Source organism: Gymnoscopelus microlampas, assembly GCF_963454915.1.
Source record: "Gymnoscopelus microlampas genome assembly, chromosome: 19".
In the NCBI taxonomy this organism is placed as follows: domain Eukaryota; kingdom Metazoa; phylum Chordata; class Actinopteri; order Myctophiformes; family Myctophidae; genus Gymnoscopelus; species Gymnoscopelus microlampas.
The window spans coordinates 24,471,424-24,492,179 of NC_139956.1; the positions used below are offsets into that span (position 1 = coordinate 24,471,424).

General features: G+C 40.5%; 1 protein-coding gene across 4 annotated transcripts in view; it reads left to right on the plus strand.

Annotated features, from left to right (window-relative positions):
- The window catches only part of LOC311034713 (protein phosphatase 3 catalytic subunit alpha), a 96,513-nt gene that overhangs the window by 28,129 nt on the left and 47,628 nt on the right, over positions 1-20,756 (plus strand). For all 4 annotated transcript variants that reach the window (XM_084042672.1, XM_084042673.1, XM_084042674.1 and 1 more), the window contains exon 2: positions 7,410-7,610. In XM_084042672.1, coding sequence (XP_083898798.1) covers positions 7,410-7,610 — 201 coding nt within the window. The remainder of the gene's footprint in view (positions 1-7,409; positions 7,611-20,756) is intronic.

A 20,756-nucleotide genomic window follows, 5' to 3' on the forward strand; every position in this document is an offset into this window, starting at 1 on the left:
CAAGATGCCGCACTTTGGCAACGCAGATCTCTGAAGAATCAAAGGCAAACTGCTTTTTGTGTTCTTTGCATAATTATGCTTTCCGCTCTACACTGCACGACCAAATGCATTCATTGGGTATTGTTAGCAGTGTGCGGTAGTGGTTGTATCGCAGAGGTTAATGAGCTGAGGTGAGGAGTCTTCTACTCCCCTGAGTTTGAGAGCAACACGGCAAAATCCTCAGTGTTAATTCATCCATTTGTAACTCTCATAGTTAAATCTAAATGTGACAGTGCAGCAGAGGTAGACTACTCTATGGACAGTCTATCACATCCACTCATTTGACACCCTCCAGATTCAGCGCTGTGTTCTACCAGTATTTGTTAGGAAAAAGAAACCGCTCCTGCCTCTTTCTCGGTCACCTATTTCTCCCTTTTTCCTTCTCAATTATTTCCCTCACTCTGTCTCTCTCTTTCTCTCTCTCTCTTTCTATTTCCCGTTAATCTGTCTCACTCCTTCCCTTCCTTTCTCTCTCTCGCACTGGAAGCAAGCATGCAGCCCAATTTCCTAGTTATACAACAGAGAATTGGTGAATTAATGAAAGCAAAGGCGAGGGGCTAATGGAGGCCGGCGTTGAGATGTACTGAGATGCCAGCCTCCGGTCCTAATGCATACTCACAACCTCAGGGTTTGGATAGAGGAAACACAGCACTCTCTCAATACTAAGGTGTGTGTGTGTGTGTGTGTGTGTGTGTGTGTGTGTGTGTGTGTGTGTGTGTGTGTGTGTGTGTGTGTGTGTGTGTGTGTGTGTGTGTGTGTGTGTGTGTGTGTGTGTGTGTGTGTGTGTGTGTGTGTGTGTGTGGGTGTGGTACAACTGGTTGGAAAGGCAGAGTGGAGGAGAAGACCATTAGCATGGTGGTAATGAAAACTTGGGTTATGGCACAGAGCAACAGCTGAAATTCAGGCATTTAATTTTTTCGTCCCCATATCAGCCATACAGTAGATGGTTTCAAACTCTGATTCCATCGACAATAAAAAGGTGACAAATGTGACTCCGCTTCATATTCGTCATACCTTTTGTTACCCATTTCAACCATAATATAGACAAGCTGAGCTGTATTTGCTATTAGGGTTTCACATTTTCACAACGGAATGCATTTCATTACAGATGATTTGATTTATGTATCTGTTCATATATCAAGAATGAACACAATGCTTTACTGCTCCAGGTTCTCACCTTTGGCTCCAACCTGTATGCTTAGTGACTGAATGCTGTGTGGGTGTGTGTGTGTGTGTTTAGAGACACATGTAGATTCATACGCGACTTGAGTAGTCTGTCTCTCTTATATTGTCTTGAGTTGCAACTTTGCCATTGTATCTCTAATCCTTTTAAATCTGAAAACCTTTTTACAACATTTATGTGTGGAGCTACACCTTCATTCCAGTCACGAGCTCCGCAAACACGACTGAACTTGGAAGTTTGTAGGGGCTGACATAACAATGTGCCATGTAATGCTCTGGCAAGGTGGAGGGTGTTGCTCTTACAAATAGGAGAACTATTAGAAATTCCACTGGGGAAAGTCCTCAGTGTTTCCATTGTCATGACCCTAGGAAACGTAGGAGGGGGTTGTTGGGATCGTGTGTTGGGAGGTTTTACCAGCAAGCCAAGAACTACAGCTTTTGCATGGAACATTTCTGAAGCTGACAAAATGTTGTTTTTCACTATTTTGACCATTCAAGTGTGTTATTATGTCACTTCAGTGTGAGCGGAAGTGGTTGGCTAAACTTTTGAAAGCCTGTGACGGTGACAAATAACTTTTGAACCTTTACTGTTTTGTTCTGTCACAGCTGGGATGGGAGTGTTTTAGGTAAATACCTATGTTCCCCTCCAGACTTGGAAAAATGTAGCGTCATAACTTCCAAATACTAAACGTTAAGTGTTGACAGCATGTCCTCTATAAAAATGCATGTTCAGTTATTCGTACTGCTATACTTCCATCACACTGGCAATTTTTATGATGCCATTTTGACATTCCACATTCTTGGAATCTATCTATAAACTGTATCAGTTTTTATTTTACAGATGTTATTAAAATGTGAACTGTTTTGCTGTGTCTGACAAGAACCTACAGTACATCTAGGTTTGTCTATGAAGGAGAAAGCAGGCTCATGACACCTGTCGATCACCATACTCGCTGGGGCGAGTAATGACTATTATTACAAAAAATAATTGATCTACAAGTTAACAACGCTTCAAAGTGACTCGTTCATATATATGGGAGAAAAAAAACATTGATTAATCTACATGCGCAAGATTTCGTTTGTTATTGATTCTAAATGTCTGATCCGATTGGTTAATTGCCCAGCCCTGCCATCACCATACTTACCCTATGGCGTAGCTCCTCGAGTCACCTCAAAGCCACCAGGCCTGTCACTTAAGGCCTGGGGCTAGAGTTGCACAGCAGGTGCTTAGGAAAGGCCAGACAAGGGGTGTTGGGGTAATTCTATATTGGTTGGGGATTTCTGAATGCCTCAGATGCATGACTGGTGACACTGATATTGTTCAAAGATCAATCAAGGCAAAGGTCAATCAGATTGTCAATTATTTTTGGTTTGAGCTTTGAAGGTTTTGCCTGCCTCAAGGGCTCCCTCTGTCATTTACATTTTGCCAGAGGATGATTGTCACAATGTTGGCGTATTAAATTAACAAATAACAGGAAAGATAACAATGGAAAGTAGAGACGCTAATGGCCTTTTTAGCTAAAGGGGCTGGATTAGGTAGCATTGTGTTGTCGCTCTCACTTCATAATTCATAACAAGAAGAACTGAATGTGTAACAAGAAGAACTGAATGTGTAAGTGCCTCTACAAATTGTACACGTGACATCATAATTGTCCACTTTGGCTGTTCTACATTGCATTACAGAAGCAAGAGTTAGGGAAGTCAGTAAAGAGCTTCATAGCTTTTAGCACTGCAAACAACAATCATCTTTATCATCAATTATTCATTTGTTGATCATTTTTCTGATCCATTATGTTATGTTATTACTTCCCAAATGGTGTGCTGTAAGACAAGTCCAGGTTTGCCCACACATTATTATTGAAATATATACAACTAATACAAAATTAAAATGGCAAATTCTCCACCCTAAAGAAATACTTTTAAAAACATTTTTTAGAATCAAATATGTTTTTATTACATTTTATTTAATATAAAAGAAAATAACAATTCCTACACATTTTCTAAAATAATGAAAATAGCAGATTTAAAAACATACATTGTGGATTTGTATATCGGATGCATTCGCTATGAATACAGGTGTGTCTGCCTTGAGACTTGACTTGGGCACAAAAAGTTTGAAAAGCCACTGCTTTAGACCCTAACATTGCGGTAAAATAAGGTTATGAAGTAGTATACAATAATAGTATTTGTTCATAACAAGTTGTATAAAAACAAGTCATATAAACAAGTTATAAAAACAAGCATTCACAGGGGTGAAGTTGTGAATAGCACATATTCAATTAGTTTTTGCTTTATAAATATCAACCATCTGGCTCTTCTTTGCATTTTTGGCACTAGCAATAGACCAGATTGCTGATCATAGCATTTTTTCACTGTAGGACTGGCACTGAGAACACCTTGATGCACCTCTGGCTTGTTGCATTGCATTGGTACAGCCTTAGCGTTGGGGGGGGGGAGTAGTGCTAGACAGTTAACCTTTTAAGCTAAGAAAAGCTAAGATTTGTGTTACAAATGTTCGCTTTAAAAATATATATATTCAAAGATTTGCTAAAATGTTCACGATTTTTCAAAAATGGCAGATCTACAAGCTCATAGCATGGAACGCGGTGCCGCCCTAAAACCGTCTTAATCTTGCTCATGTTGGTTAATCAAATAATCATCTAATCAACCATTTTTTTTATATATAAAAAATAAAAACACTAAATCGAGTAGTCTAGTTAACCTCGTAACTCTGTATTATACTTCGTTGTACAATGGTGGCGTACAAAAATAGCGGGAAAATTCCGGTATTCCGGGTCAAGACAAACATTTTGTCAAAACCACACAACACGACTCCAGGAGGTCCTTCCTTGTGACACTGCAGTTAGTGACGCACACCTGTTTGAAGGATTTAAACCATGTCATTAGGATAGCGCGGCTGCATCTGTCATTAGCATGGCGTGACACTGAGAATATAAAGTGAGGGTCTGATTACCGTTGATGTCGCCTCTGGGAAATCACTGGGACCTAATGGTGAAAGCCCCCCCCCCCTCTCGTTTTCTCAGCTGATATTTCATAATGGCCAGTGGCAGAGCACATTAGTCATGCCAGTATATGCAATGTGCCTAATTGTGGGGATGGTAATTAAGAATGTGTTTTTCTTTTTTAATGTATTCTGAGAAACTGCTGAATTGAATGAAAAGTCTGTGTGGGACCTGGGACTTCTTTCATGATGGTCTCCTTTATCCCATTAAAACCGAGAAAGCATCTGTGTGATTTTAGATTTGAGCTCAAAAAGCATTGTTTTATACTTTGGCTATTCAAAAATAGCAGATATCCCTGGAACCAAATATTTTGAGATGGGGGGGCCACATGCATATAATTCTGGGGGTCCTTGACATGAAAAGGTTCGAGCACCACTGATATAGCAACATATGTTTTTCAGAAAACTGTTAGGATTTAGAAGACATTTGTAGAATCGGCCTCTGATCTTAATGGGTTAATTTAGAACTTCAATTGACGTTTGGTTTATGAAGAGAATACTGTATACTCAAGTTTATGTTGTAATCATTAGGGTAGCAGTTTGGAGGCTTTTATCTATCGTTGCTATTGTGCTGTTGTTTTTTTGGTGAGGGGTATTCAGTAAAAAGTTCCTCCTGCAGCTTTGTTTGGAGAAGGGGAAATGGTTGTTAGTAAGTAATGCAATGTGTCATGTGGGGCTATGAAGGAATTACAACTTTTTTAAAAGCTTTTTTTGTCAAACATTTCTTTTTAAACTACTAAATTATTCAAAACAATATACAATTCTATGGAGTCTGCAGGAGTCTAGCTGTCTAGAAGTCGTCTGATTGTGTTGACACCTTTACCAAATTTGGAATCATACATCATAACGTCTCCGTCAGGTTGAACTGTCCAAAACTGTTAATTTTCAGGATTCAAATTCAAAACTAGCTAAAATAGAAGAGAAAAAAAAAAGGTCCCTGGGTCCCTGGAACATAATGTGTATATCTATATATTTTGAGATGGGGGTTCGCGGCATCTGCTATTTTTGGAATTAAAAATAAACGAAAAATTACACAGATGCGTTCACGTCTTAATGGATTAATAGAATAATGTTAATCAAACGTACCACACTTTTTTCATGATACAGTATATGGTGAACCGTTGTGTAAAGTGATTGCTTTCAGACTGAAAAATACATCCACAAGTGTGTGTGTCTGTCTACGTCTTCTGAACAGATTGGTTGCATCCAGTATTACTGGGACATGATAATTAATTGAATTGGAAGACACACTGTTCTATTCAAGTCGCCAATTATGGAAATTGAGAGTAATGCAATTTGTTGTGGAAATATGCCGTACTAATTTCCTTTATGCTTCCAAGTGCTTTTGTAAAGGAAATCTGTAATTCTGAGTGACATATGAGAAAGCAAAAGCCACACAACAGTGTAGCTTTCATCGCCATTGTCTATGCTTAACATTGAACATTGGAGATTGGAAAGATTGGATATTGATAACCTTTACAGCTCGTTAAGCCATTAAGACCGCGAAAGCGAATACAAAACCCACAAGACAGCACTGACCTTGAAACTGCTGGTAAACCTGCCGGTACATGTATTTATGTGATGTCATGTACTATGTATTCATATATAGTCATTTGATGTATCACTGCAAAACTGTGGAATACAATTTAAATATATATAAAAAAGAATACCCGAAAATAGAAGACCGAAAGCATCATGTGTGTCATTTTAGATTTCTTTGGCTATTCAAAAATACAAGCTCATAGCTTTTGGAAAAATCTTGAAAATGTGTGCAAATCTTTGAATACATGTATTTTTTAAAGCGAACATTTGTAACTCAAATCTTTGCTTCTGGGGGGGTCCCTGGAACAAAATATTTTGAGATGGGGTCTGCGGCCATTTTTGGGGTCCTTGACATGAAAAAAGTAATATAAAAATATTATAGCAACATAAGTTTAAAAAGAAAAACTGTTTGGATTCTGAAGACGTTTGTAGAATCCCCAGAAGTAAAGATTTGGGTTAAAATGTTCGCTTAAAAAAAAAAAAATATTCTAAGATTTGCAGTTTGCACAAATGTTCACGATTCAAAAAAATTAGCAGATCTACAAGCTCATAGCGCGGCACCGAGTGAGCTTGTATATCTTTCATTTTTTTGAATAGCCAAAGAAATAAAAAAATGACACAGATGCGTTCCTGGTCTTAATGGGTTAATTTAGCAAGACACTAGTTTGTACCGTTTATCACAGGTAGTTGTGGAATGACCGACTCAAACCATTCCCCACCACATTATCCCCAACTCGCTGTTCTCCAGAGTGTTGTCTGGAATACTTGGCACCTCAAGCAACTATGGATCTGTTGTTAACGTTCAAAATGAACTGACAGGTCATCGCGGCAAATCAAATAAATGCGGAGGCTCACAGCGGGCGGGCTCTAAGCAGGAGAGGGAGCACCGCCGAGTTGAGTGGATCCCGTGGAGTGTATTATGCAAATCAAACAGCTTGACCACAATTTCCTCGTTGATGTGGAATGAACTGTGGCATCTTGTTCAAACATCACCATTATTTCAAGTCTATCAGGATTAAAAGATGCTGTGAGTTCAGCGGCGCTTTACAAAAAATATTAAACCAGTGCTTCTCAAAGTGGGATCCTTGAGGGCGGTTCCATGGGGTCCCCAGAAATATGCAGTTAATGCAGCATCAAAATCTGTTTAACCAGTTTAAACCTATATACAGTACATCGGCTATTTGAAAATATTGTTCAAATGAATTGTAAACATTTTAACACCACAAATCTTGTATGATTTAAATATTTTCAGATGGGGGGGGGGGGTCCGTGGCCGGGAAAGCATCTGTGCATTTGATTTTTTGCCTTGGCTATTCAAAAATAGCAGATATATGTGATTACAGAATGTATGAAAACGGAAATAAAATTCAAGTCCTAAAAAAGAAAATAGCAGATATACAAGCTCACAGCGTGACACTTACGAGCTTGTACATCTGCTATTTCTGGACATTTATTATTTATTTTATCTTGAAAGTGTGCGGAACTACTGATTTCAGAGGGCATTTTGTAGAATCGGCCTCAGGTGTTAATGGGTTCATTTGGGGGGGGGGGGTCCTTGATATGAAGACGTTTTGAGAACCACTGTACTAAAAGTACAACTTGTGTTTGTTGTTCTTTCCTCTAGCGGTCCCCTTCCCACCCAGCCATCGGCTCACAGCCAAAGAGGTGTTTGACAGTGAGGGGAAGCCCAAGGTGGACGTGCTGAAGGCCCACCTAACCAAGGAGGGCCGCGTGGACGAAGCGGTCGCCCTCAGGCTCATCGGAGAGGGCGCCACCATCTTACGAGCAGAGAAGAACCTTTTGGACATCGAGGCACCTGTGACAGGTAGGCCTCCTGTCACAATTGATTATTACATAATCGCCTAATCCAGGGGTCTTCAACAGGGTGGGTCCTCAGAGTTACAAATAGGGGGGCCGCCAAATCTTTGTGTGATAGGATTTTTTTTAACCCTAGGGTCCCTATTCTGAGGAGAACTTTAGCCAAAAATAGCTATAACAAGCTCACAACAGTGTGGTGAGCTTGTAGATCGGGAATCACACAACATCACTTCTGCAATGCGCCGCGTTGTGAGCGCCGCGTTGTGAGCTTGAAGATCGGCTATTTCAGCTATTTTAAAAATGAAAGAAAGTATGAAATTATTAAATATGTCAGTAATTTCTTTATATATTTACGTTATTTGTTATATCTGCCCTGTCTTAAGTCCAAGTCAAACAGAAATGTAATTTGTATTTGTATGTTTTTAGATCGCTTATACCGTCTAGCCTGGTTGTGAATTTATCTGCCATCCATCATTACCAACTGTATTTCAGCTTGACCTACATTTTCATTTTGAATAGATTAAAGTGATGTTGTGTGATTCCCGTGTGCATTCAGTGCAGCAGTGTCTCTGCAGTCAGCAAGTGTAGCTTGCAGGCTGCAAACAGGTGGCTTTGTGAACTTGCAAGACAGATAGTAATTAATTCGAACTATGAATTTTCTCATTCGAACATTCATGTCTTTTCAATATTCAACTATAGGTTCATATATGGAATATTTGTTGACAGCCCTAGCGTATACCAATGGTCATTGCCCATGTGCAAATTCAGATCTATTGACCAACCCAGCAGAAAAAAATCATGAGAACGGCCATGCAACTGTATACGTATCCGCGTCTGCCGACTGGTTGTGATTTCACCCTAACAACCGAACCAACCAACAACTAATAATACCATGGCATAGCCGTCTGTCTGGGCCAAGGGATGCTCTGGTGCCTCGTCCCCTTATTTTGCAATCAGCAGTGACTAGCAGGTACAACACGTGGATATTGACAATGAGACCTTTATGCACACTACTTAAAAACTCACTTAGTGTTTGTTGTTTGGTTATACATTACTCTCGTAAGAGAACATTTGTTATATTGCCAGATAAGCGAGACAGCACCCTTGTACTAATTGCAGAGATGGTAATACCTTCCCGGGAGGGCGATGTGTGTTCAGATGTGATATTACAACTCAACAGGTGACTCAGTGCACCTTGAGGCTTTGCGTGGGCCTGGTGGCTGTGCCATGGCAATATGTTTTAACAAGCGTAGAGGGTCGACGCCAGCTTGTCAAAAACTAACGAGCTCGCTTGACATCGACTCGCCAAGGTGGCTTTAGGTGACATTAACTCATTCACTGCCAGGAATTAATTAATTAATTCATCCGTCTACCGACCACTTGGTGATTTTACTGTACCTTTTCAAAAATCATGGAATATTCTCCGGTGACCTCCTTCCTCGCGGAGATCGGCTCATTACACGCACGGTGTTCCGGTATAATCGGAAAAATACATTTTGTCCGGCCGTGATCCTCCATTCCAGAGCTATGGCCGTTTGAATGTGGCTTGTTTTTTTTAAAACAAGCAGAAAAACGACAGAAAGCCGAGAATTTTTTATTTTGTGAATCCTTTAACATGCTTTTTGTTGTTGTGATCACGTGATTTCTGGCTGTAGACTTATTCGGTGGTGCTTGGATCATTCACAGGCTTTGAGCTTGTAGATCTGCTATTTTTGAATAGCCAAAGTAGATTGTAATGGTTAAATTGGTTAAAATCTAAAGTGACAGATGCTTTCCCGGTCTTAATGGGTTAAATGGAGCTGATTCCCGTCTCCCTTTGCGAGTACAGTGGGAGCAGTAAGGAGGTGGATTGATGCATATGCATGGCCCTAAAAAGCATCGTTTGTTGTCCGTCTAGCTGGTCAAGTGCCTGGTAAGTCCCATCAGACTTTGTGATGAGCCTCATCACAAAGAGGACTTTGAAGTCCTCACACAATCAGAGGCAGAGAGAGAGACTCTCGGTGGAACTATGGTAACCAAACGTCTCCTAACGGAGATCGTTCTCAAATAATAGACGTATATTTTTCGGCAGGCTCTTTCATCCTTAGTGGCTTGAGTGAGTGCATGCATGGCCCCCATCTTGTGATTACAATGAGAAGGGGCTTATTGTATCAATTATGTATGTCAAGATGTACCGATACCAGTGTGTAATTTAAACAAATCTAGGACAGTGGTTCTCAAATTGTGGTCCTGGGACTATCTGGGTTCCTTGAGGGGGTTCCAAATGGACCCTTACAGTTCCACGGTGCCATCTATAATTGTTAACCCATTGAGACCTGAAGCCGATTCTATGTGTCTCCTAAATTTCAACAGTTTTCTGAAAAACATATGTTTCTATATCAGTGGTGCTCAATCCTTTTCATGTCAAGGACCCCCAACATGATATGTATTTGGCCGCGGACCCCCATCAAAATATTTGGTTCCAGCGACCCCCAGAAGCAAAGATTTGAGTTCAAAATGTTCGCTTTAAAAATATATATATATTCAAAGATTTGCACACATTTTCACGAATTTTCAGATCTACAAGCTCATTGCGCGGCACTCGGTGCCGCGCTATGAGCTTGTATATCTGCTATTTTTTAATAGCCCAAAGTGTAAAATAATGCTTTTTAGCTCAAATCTAAAAATGACACAGTTCCAGGTCTTAATGGGTTAAAGTGCAGCTACAAGTTAGTAAAATAATAATGTAAATAGTACAGTCATGCAACATCAACTGAGGCACTCAAAATATGACATGAAAAATCATCATGTGATACATTGTTATCGGAATGGCATAGACCTTTCATACTCGCCGATATCAGCATTTTAAGCAGTATCGGGAGCTTTTCCGATACTGTTATTGGTATCGGAACAACTCTAATCAATATGGAGGTTGAAGTTTCGCGATGAGGCTCGGAAGGCGGGGGCAGTTGAGTCTTCAATCTTCGCCGTCTTCACTGGGTGGTAATGTCAGGCTATTTTTATCTCTCATGCTGAAGTCTCCCCAAAATTAGCAGTGTTTTGACCTTTACGGCACCCGGAATGACCTGCGAGATTTCAGTGGTCGACACGCAGAAAAACAAGACAGTATAATTGATTGGAGAAACACCTGGCACATGTACACACATTAGAGACATACATAAATTAGATGTAGATAGTAGGGCTTTAACCGTCGATTCTTTTCTTGGCGATTATTCTATCGATTACTTTTTTTATTAATCAAATAATCGGAAGCTGAGTTGTACAACATTGCCGTGTAATAATAGTGAAAATAGCAGATCTACAAGCTAACAACGTATCACAATGTGTTTTGAGCTTGTAGATCGATTATTAATAGATTTTTATTAAATTGGAGATTATTGGTAATTTTTTATAGTTGATTAAATTGATTACTTTGATTAATAATAAAGCTCAGATTTATATATCGCTTTTCTAAGTACCCAAAGTCGCTTTACATAAAAGAAAAGGAAGTAACCAACTTTATTAAGAAAAAACAAAAACAATAAAAAATTAACTGCCAGATTAAAATCGATAAAAGGTTAAGCCTGGCTTGAGAGACATCTCAACACAACCTCAGCCGGGAAAAGCTATCTTAGAATGGTGGGTTTTTAGCAAGGGAGGGAGTCTTTAGTATGGTTGTGGAGTGCGTTCCAGAGGGAGGGGGCAGCAACAGAGAAAGCCCTGTCACCCCAGGTTCGGTGCTTGGTCTTGGGGACCTCCAGGCTGTTGGCTTCACTGGACCTGAGGGAACGGGAGGGGACATAATGGTGGAAGCGGTCAGAGAGATAGAGGGAAGCCAGAGCCAGATTATTCAGTGCCTTGTAGGTGGTGAGCAGGGTTTTGTAGTGGATTCTTTGTTTGACAGGAAGCCAGTGTAGGTCATGGAGGACGGGTGTAATGTGGTCTCTGGAGCGGGTACTGGTGAGCAGGTGGGCAGCTGAATTCTGAACGTATTGGAGTTTATTGAGGACTTTGGAGGTGGTGCCATTGTGTGTCTGATTGACTCTGGTATTATAGAATATATGTAATATTTGTAATAAAAGTATTGTATATACCACGTTAGGTGTTGGAGATGTGTTGTGTTCTGCAGGATGAAACCTTCACGTCAGTTCACTAGGGCTGCAACTATCGATTATTTTATTAGTGTTTATTCCATCGATTTGATTAATCAAATAACCGAGAAGCAAGTTTTTTAATTATATTTTTTAGGTGTTTTATATATCAATGAGTTGATTAACCACTTAAACCCTATTTAATACTTCGTTCCACAGCGGTGTCATGCAAAAATAGTGAAAATAGCTGATCTGCAAGCTCACAATGCAATCGCATTGTGACGCGATGTGCACTTGTAGATCATCTATTTTCAAAATGTTTGTGATTTTTGTGAATATTAATACGCTTTTGAAATTTGAACCTTTTCGCCTATAGTGATATGCCCAAAATAGGGATTGATTATTAATCAATTGTTTTGTTAAATTATCGATAATCAATTAATTCGATTAGTTTTAGAGTGTAGACAGTACACTTACGATCATCCAGTGTAAGTGTGTGTTTGTGTGCATGCACTGCAGTGAGTCACTGATGATCCCACCCACGCAACGCCTCTGTTTCGTCCTCTCTCCCACTCAGCAGTTCTGTTCAACAAGAATCTCACCAGCCGCCCACACCCCCGCACACGCCATATTTGCCTATCTGTTGTATGCAAATCCTCACCCTGTCTCTCCGTCTCTCTCTCTCCAATTCTCTCCTCACCATCTCTCTCTCTCTCTCTCTTCCTCCCTCTCCCCTTGATCACACCCGCCCTGCAATCAGTATGTAATACACAGTCAGCACATTTCGGGCCTAAATATTTATTACGGACGCAGGAGACCAGAACAACGCGCCAGCGATATCACAACAACACGGAACCCTCCCTGTACACAGACACACAGTCACTTCCTGGTCGAGCCAGATGGCAGGTGGGGGTTTCATGGAGGGGGGGGGTGGGTGGGTGGGTGGCGGGGTGTTGTTACAGGAGGAGCTAGGCTAAGGCCAGGGAGTGCAAGCTGCTCCCATGGCCCTCGCACAAGTTGGCTGTTGGCAGAGCAAACAATACATTAAAAAAATGCTACTACGAGACATGTCGTTTCTTTTACTCCTGCCAATGTTGTTGTCGCTGTTTTGGGTCAGCTAAAGCCTCAGTTATACTTAGTTGCGTGTCGGTGTCGTGCTCAGCAAATAGCAGATCTACAAGCTCACAACGAGTCACGAATGTGACGCGTTGTGAGCTTGTAGATCTGCTATTCACGGCATGCAACACCAGCGTGCAACTAAGTATAAATCAGGCTTTAGCTGGAAAACTAAACCAAAACAAGTCTGAGGAGAGCCTGCATGCATGGTGAAAAGACACTGATATTAGATTAGGCTTCAGTAGAACGATGCCGTTTCTTGGACGGTATTGTACACAGTGTAACCACAGAGAAAAGGGCATTTGAAGAAGGCACACTTGTTCATGATTGAATCTGCATTGTTCCAGCTGCCTGTGATGCATAAGGTCATCTTGTCATCGTGTAAGGTTATCACCTGGTGATGTTAGTAACCATTTTAGTTCCTGGTCCTGTTTTCCTCTTTAACTGGACATTGTGTATTGTTTGTTTGTTGTTGTAATAGTGTTTCATGTTGCGTCTTGGCCAGTTCACTCTTGGAAAAGAGATTTTAATCTCATTGAGTACTTTCAACCTGATTAAATAAAGGATATGATGTTGTATATGGAATTATGATCCCTGCTAGTGGTGCTATAAGGATGGCTATGGATGTTGGTAGGACCTTCGATCTGTCCAACACTTTGGCCCCGACTAATTTTAGTGAACCCATGGGCTTTCCTCTTGTGCAACTATTTGGTCAAAATGTCTTCAAATCGAATGGGTTGACTGCCATGGCACTGGCTGAGCGTTACCGATTTTGGTGGGAGATGTACTATAGGCCCGATGTGTTTGACAGCGCTCCCTATCATCCCCATCAAAACATCAAATCAGGGAACATCTTTTCTTAGAATGGTGTTCCATCCCTCCAGTAGAGTTCCAGACACTTGTACAGTGTGTATGCCAACTTGCCAAGGCATGTTGAAACTGTTGAGGTGACTTTGTGGTGGCCCACACTTTGTTGGTATTTCCTCTAACTTTTCACCCATCTAGCCTTTCATAATCTGTCTAAGTGGTTAATCAGATTCAGACTAATCAATTTAGTTGATCATAAACAACCTTAAGATATTTTTTTGTGTTGATTCGTTGATATATAGGACAAATATAAAAAAAAAAAAACTGCCTCTTGATTATTCGATTAACCTACATGAGCAAGATGAAGTTGGTTATTGGTTCTAAATATAGGTTTTTATATCATTTAGATTAATTTCCCAGCCCCAAATGGAGGAGAAACCTGCTAGTCTCCATCCTCCCAGATAACCGGCTGTAGGGGTTAGCAGGGATTATATATTAAACATCTCAGACAGAATTCAGATGAGTCTTTTAGAGGAGAATGCTAAAGTCAAGTCGCCATTCAAGTCCTGTTAATTAAAGCTCCGGTTCTGGCTGGAGACCAGAGTTGTGGTTTTGAGGTCAGCACTGTTCACTTACCGGTGAACCCCACCATCAGACATCTCAACAGACTTGCAATCTCTGCACCTTTTTTGCAAAGAAATATTTTCGCTTTTCCTTTTGTACTTCTCGATTGGTGTCATGTTCATCGTCTGCTCCGTCGAAAGGCAGACACGCGGTGCTCCCCCTAGCCCCCCTCTCCCCCAGACTCCTCTCTGCTCCGAGAGCCTGTCCATTTGGAGTGGCCTGTGTGTAGGCTGTCTGAAGCCCAATTGTGTAATGGTCGGCGCCCCCTCACTCTCGCTGCAGCTCAGGGAGATCACTCCAGCAGCAACAGAACACATTGTATCTCACTCCATATAATGTACTCCCACCTGCTCTCCTTATGTGGGCTTTTTGTTTCTGTGTGTGTGTGTGTGTGTGTGTCAGGTCGTGAGGGAGCGAGAGAGACGAGAGACAAAGGGAGAGAGAATGAGTGAAAATTGAGGGAAAGTGTCCGTGTGTAGAGAGAGAGTGTGTGTTTGTACTGTATACATGCAGTGATGCATGCTGTCTTGAGCCATTGCCTTTTAGCGTGAGCGTTCTAGTGTTTGTGTTTTGGTTTGCACAAACATCAGACGCATGCATTAGGCATACATTTACTTCGAGAGGGCATTGAATCATTGCCCCTAAATAATAGCATGCAATAGCATTAAAACTGGGAAAGCATCTGTGTCATTTTAGATTTTTGCATTGGCTATTCAAAAGATATACATCTGCTATTTTTGAACTTATTCTACTAATGTACAATTCAAGAGGAAGTGTGAGGATTGTTGACCTCCAGTAGAAGCTCTGATCTAGGGCTGCAACTGTCCATTATTTTCTTAGCAATCTTCTCAATTAATCAAATAATTGAGAATTGCGTTTAAAAATAAATTATTGTACACTTTTTTACACATCAACACATCGGTTAACCACTTCCGGCCTATTTTATACTTTGTAGCACAACAAAAAAAATTGAAAATATCCGATCTACAAGCCCACAACCGTGTGACCTTGTAGATCTGATATTTTCACTTTGAAAGTTACTGCATTTTTTTGCCTATAATGACATGCAAAAAAAAGGATAGATTATTAAGCGATTATCTTATTAGGTTATCGACTTTTTGTTTACTTCGATTAACTGTTGCACCCCTACTCTGTTTTTTGGATTGATTGATTGATTGAATACTGTATTTGTCCGAAATGTAAACAGCACGTGGTACAGTCAGACATTAAGGCTAAAAGGATAACACAAAAAAATCAACATAGCATAACATTTCACATAATAATACATGTCATCAACAAATACAAACTATTATAAGTACAGGTTAATGTTGGAGTTGGTTGTTACTTTTTCCCGAGCCAATGAAAACTACGATCCACAATGGCACACAAAAACACTCCGCAAGTCAGCGACGTTGCTGTGTGCCATGTGTACAAACATGATCTATTACACAGAAAAGGTAATTGACCAGGAATGGGTGGCATTGCCATTTAATGACCGGCGGCCAATATGACTTCAAATCAATGTCACGATTATTTCAAACTCTGGGCTCGATTACGATCAATGAACGATTGTTGAAAAACAGATTTACAAGCTAGATTGGCTATTTTTGCTCGCCACCATTTGTACAAAGAAGTATAGTACAGGGATTAAGACTAATCCATTTAGTCAGTTATAAATAATATATTGGATTTTTTTGTGTTGCTTCGTTGATATTTAAGAAGTTTAAAAAGATATTATTAATCAATTATTCGATTAACCTACAGTAGTAAGAATAAGTTGGTTAGAGGTTCTAAATGTCGGCTTTGATATAGTGTATTTTTGGTTAATTGCCCAGTCCTAGTACTGTAGGAAGCATTTGGATTTCTCATTGAATCTATCTGATACTGTGGACAAAGAAAATAAAAATGACCAGTGTGATGGCAGCGAGAGAGGGGGCGACGGCCATTACACAACCCCAGGAGGTTGCACGTTTGGTTGGCTGTGGTACCGTACAGTGCCTCCCACCCCCACCCAATGTAGAAGTGAAACCTACGTCTGCCCATGGACACATGCGACAACACGAGATCACTGTAACCGCCTGGCGTCTCGACTTGTGATTGAACAGGGGACATTGCAGAGTCCTCGCTGTTGTTTCCATCACCAAGGTTGAGTCTGCTCCAGAGCTGTAGATCCATCCATCAATCCATCCTCCCACACAACCATTTGTTTGTCCAAGGTTGCTTTCGGTGGCGGCCGCTAGGCACCCTTTTGCTTCTTCAGTCCCGGATGCCTTGGCTGAGCTGAACTGTTGGAATTTTCAAAGCATGTGTGGAGTTTATCACAAACACTGTGACTTATTTTTATTTTCTTTGACAGCCCGAATACTGTAGATGTCACTTGAATCGGTCCACATATTTCAGAGGCTAACAGTAAACAATGTATTTTCACCATAATTGGTCTCTCATTAGTTATCTTTTAAACAAAAGAGTGCTGTGTACACTGCATTCATGGAAGTGCTGTGGATGTTTTCAAGGCAATTATAGTTGCACAATGTCAGACATTAATACCGACAGCATTCTTCCATTTTTCCTTCAACCAACAATGGAAGAGTTGTGTATTGTGTTCAGCTTCACTCCAGGATATCCTTAATGTCAGGTTAGAATTTCTCCTTCTGTGACATGAGTTGCCATGGTTGAACTGCTGAGTAACGTTTTCCATGCCATTAACCACTTAAACCCTGCATTCTTATTAGTTGACCGGGATCCCCCAGGGCTCAGGGCTCTATGATTGGTCCACTCCTTTCCCTCTACACCAAATCTTTTCCCCTCTACAGCACATCTCTTTTCCCTCTACACCAAATCTTGTCACGTTGCAACTACACGTTGTGAACTTAGATATGCTATTTTCAGCAAATGTTTGCCTATTATGATATGCCCAGCATAGGGATGCTGGGGTTCATGTGGTTAAGAGAGGTTTCCATAGCAATGGCTAGTCCTGCCTTGTGTACAATCACGGGATGAAACGAGCAAGATGAATCATCAACATGACTTAATTGTCTTTGGCACAGAATATATTTTATAGCAACTATTAAATCGTGCATCAAGGTCGTGGTTATTTACATTAGAGATGTGTTTAACAGTACCTTCCTGCCAAATTGGCCAGCTTGACAAGAGATCCTAATGAGCAAAAATCAGAACAACAATGATATCACTGGATACAGTGGGTTCTGTGCCTGTACAGAACCCACTGTATCCAGTGATATCATTGTTGGGGGTTCCAAGGGTTCAAGAGCTTTAAAACTCACTCAAAACATCAATGGCCATGTTACTCCTCCTGTGTATAAATAAACTAATTTGCTGTAAATTAAAGTGCCAGTTCAGAACTGTGAGAGAACTACTGCACCATCTGTTTAAAAGGCTTTCGAAAACCATTGACTTGATACCTGGATTTATTTTAATCTGTTTTTAAAGCGCTTCAACATAGTGCCATGGTTCAACACAAATATTAGTTTGTTAGAACCACTGTTGTTTGTGCATTTATAGACAGTAACCAAAGCTAATGCTACGGTCTGGTAGCAGACAGAACTTGATTGCCAAAGGGAATAGGGACACCTTTTAGAAAATTGGGAAACGGATAAACATGGTAAAAGTCCTCTACCATGGTATTATTGGACAATATCTACTGTGTGCATTTAATACAAGACAAATGGATTAAAGGTAGTGCAACAGATAAGGGACAACTTTTTATGGAAATTACATCATTTGGCCGCGGACTGATTTAGAAGGCATTTGTTGAATCGACCTCAGGTCTTAATGGGTTAAAGACAGTTTCCCTGCTGTCTATGTCATGGGGCTCGTAACTTGAGCTAATTGCTCCTGTACTCCTGCTCTGTACTAACCACTTAAATACTATATACAGTTTTCCCTCTACACCATATTTCTTCGCTGAAAATAGCTAATATACAAGTTTACGATGCGTCGTTGTGAACTTGTGTGAAATCCACGTGTCGGGATGCCCAGAATAGGGACGCTAGGGTTCATGTGGCTAATTAGGTGTCTCTCTGAAAGACTTGCTTACAGGCTTCAATTCTTACTCGCACGGCTAGATTCAGCTCATAAAGCAGCATCAACCGAACATGAGTAACGTTAGCTGTCGTATCCGTTCACATTAGATGTCACTCTAGTCACCCTTTTAACTACCTAACTGGGTAATTGCTTGAAGAATAGGATTAATTGCGCTATCTCAAAGCTATGCTTGCCTGAATGGCGGTGTAGGTGGTTTTTCAAGACAGTGACATGAGGTCAGAAATGAAGAGGAAATAATTAGCATCCGTGTTCCTAGCAGCTTGCTAGTAATTGGACCTAATAACATATTGTGTGGAAATGGCGTGTATATGACAGTATGTATATTATATTTATTTCTTCAAACCTGCTCTCGCCAGAGTTGTAAAATAAAAAAATAAAGAAATGTAAACACTTCAATATTTAATTCATTTTAGAAATAGTTCTTTCATTTTTACTGTCTTTTACTCAAGGGGGGCAACGCCCGTCGCAAGTTGATGATGTCATTTGTCCATGTGTGGTGCAGCCCTATGGAATGTGAATGCATGCGCTAACTAAAAAACAACTTAATACTTCCTAAGGTTAATATTAGCATCAAAACAATATTTCAAATGTTTTTATTAGCACATGCATTCCATACATTCCATAGGGCTGCACCACTCATTGACAAATGACATCATCAACTTGCGACGGCCGTTGCTATTAACTATAACTATTTCTAGAATAAACAAAATATTTGAGGTTTATTATTTGTATTTTTTGTTATAGAGTGCACTTATAATGTATCAAGGCATATAAGGCTTATTAGCCAGGGATCCTTTCAAATTGGAATAGCTAATGATTTAAAACAATAGAATTATGAATTCAGCCTTAATCCACGTGTTGGGAATTTGGCCGTCACTGTCTACGCATATTACAACAAGCTCGTGTTTTTTTATTTTTTTATTTAGTAATTTTTCATTCAAATAAATCGTCTGAGTGCAGTTTTAAACACATACGACAAATCTGCCACTAGAGAGCAGCAAATGACAGCTTGATCAGCTCGCTGACTCACTCGCCCCCCCCCCCCCCCACACCCAGTCAAATACGTCAAGCCGGATGTGACGTGTTCTCAGATTCTCCGATCAGCCAAAATTACGTGATAAAAAATTATGTGATATACGACGGTGATGACTGTTCGTCACCCAGACTATAGATTATAGAAGTTGACCTGTCCGTTCGTTTTTTATACCGTGTGAAAAAACGTGTGTTTCCCTATTCTGGCCGAAAATGACCAGGGGAAAAAAATGAAAACCGGAAACGGAATCTGCGTCATAAAACCGGATGCAGGTGTGGGTGAAGTAAGTGGAACTCGAAACCTAGATTGAAAAATAAGCAGCATAGCGCAATCAGAGATTAAACAATGAACGCGCGTCCAACGCGTCTAACGCGTCGCCGGCCAACTGGACAAACTAGCAATTTACGCGTTATCGAGTCAACCGCAGTCAAAGAGTTAATCAGCCGACCCACCATCCCTCCTGTCAGAATGCAGTCGCTAAGCAGCAAATTGTTGCTGTCAGACAGAAACCCTGTATCTCCATATTTCAGCTTTTACATTTTTTTTGTGAATTAATGCTCTACTCTACTCTACATCATAGTGTCACACAAACCAAAAGCAGCACAAATAACTCACAATGCGTTGCCATGCAATGTGAGCTATTTTTGCTATTTGAATTTCTTCTTTCTGTGGATTGTAAAAATCTTTAGCCAACGAAAAGGGTTAACAAGAGCTGGTGACTAAATAATAACTACATTGGATACATTATCTCCCATTTACTGAAAAGTAACAGTTTTGCACATACAGCAGGGGTCTTTAACAGGGGGTCCGGGACCCCTAGGGGGTCCTCAGAGTTACTACAGGGGGTCCGCCAAATCTTTGTGTGATATGATTTTTCTTTTTACCTTAACCACTTGAACCCTAGCATCCCTTTTTCTGAGGAAAACTTTAGCCAAAAAAATAGCAGATCTACAAGCTCACAACGCCTCGCAGCGCGAGGCGTTGTGAGCTTGTAGATCGGCTATTTTTTGGCAAAGAGGTTTGGTGTAGAGCGAAAAAAAGAGCAGACCAAGTAAACGAAAAAAGTTTAATCTGGAACACAATTTTATACAAAATAGAGGGGGTCCCTGCTTCATCTCTCTCTCAGCTAGGGGGTCCTTGGCCTGAAAACGTTGAAGACCCCTGACATATGGTACAAGGTTTCCATCTGACAGCGACAACATCTCTGCTTCTAGTCTCCTATACTGGCCTCTCAAGGGAGCAATAGGGTGTAGGGTCACACAGGGCCAAATGGAAAGCTATCCTGCCTTTTGAGTAATCACTGATTCTTGATTTCAGGAGGAGGTTGGGCTCCTCTTCTACAAACAATCCCCAGACACTACTTCCTGGCATGCTGTTAATTTGGCTGTATGGATTCAGAGTGACAAAATTAAACCATATTCTGTTGGAATGGCTTGAG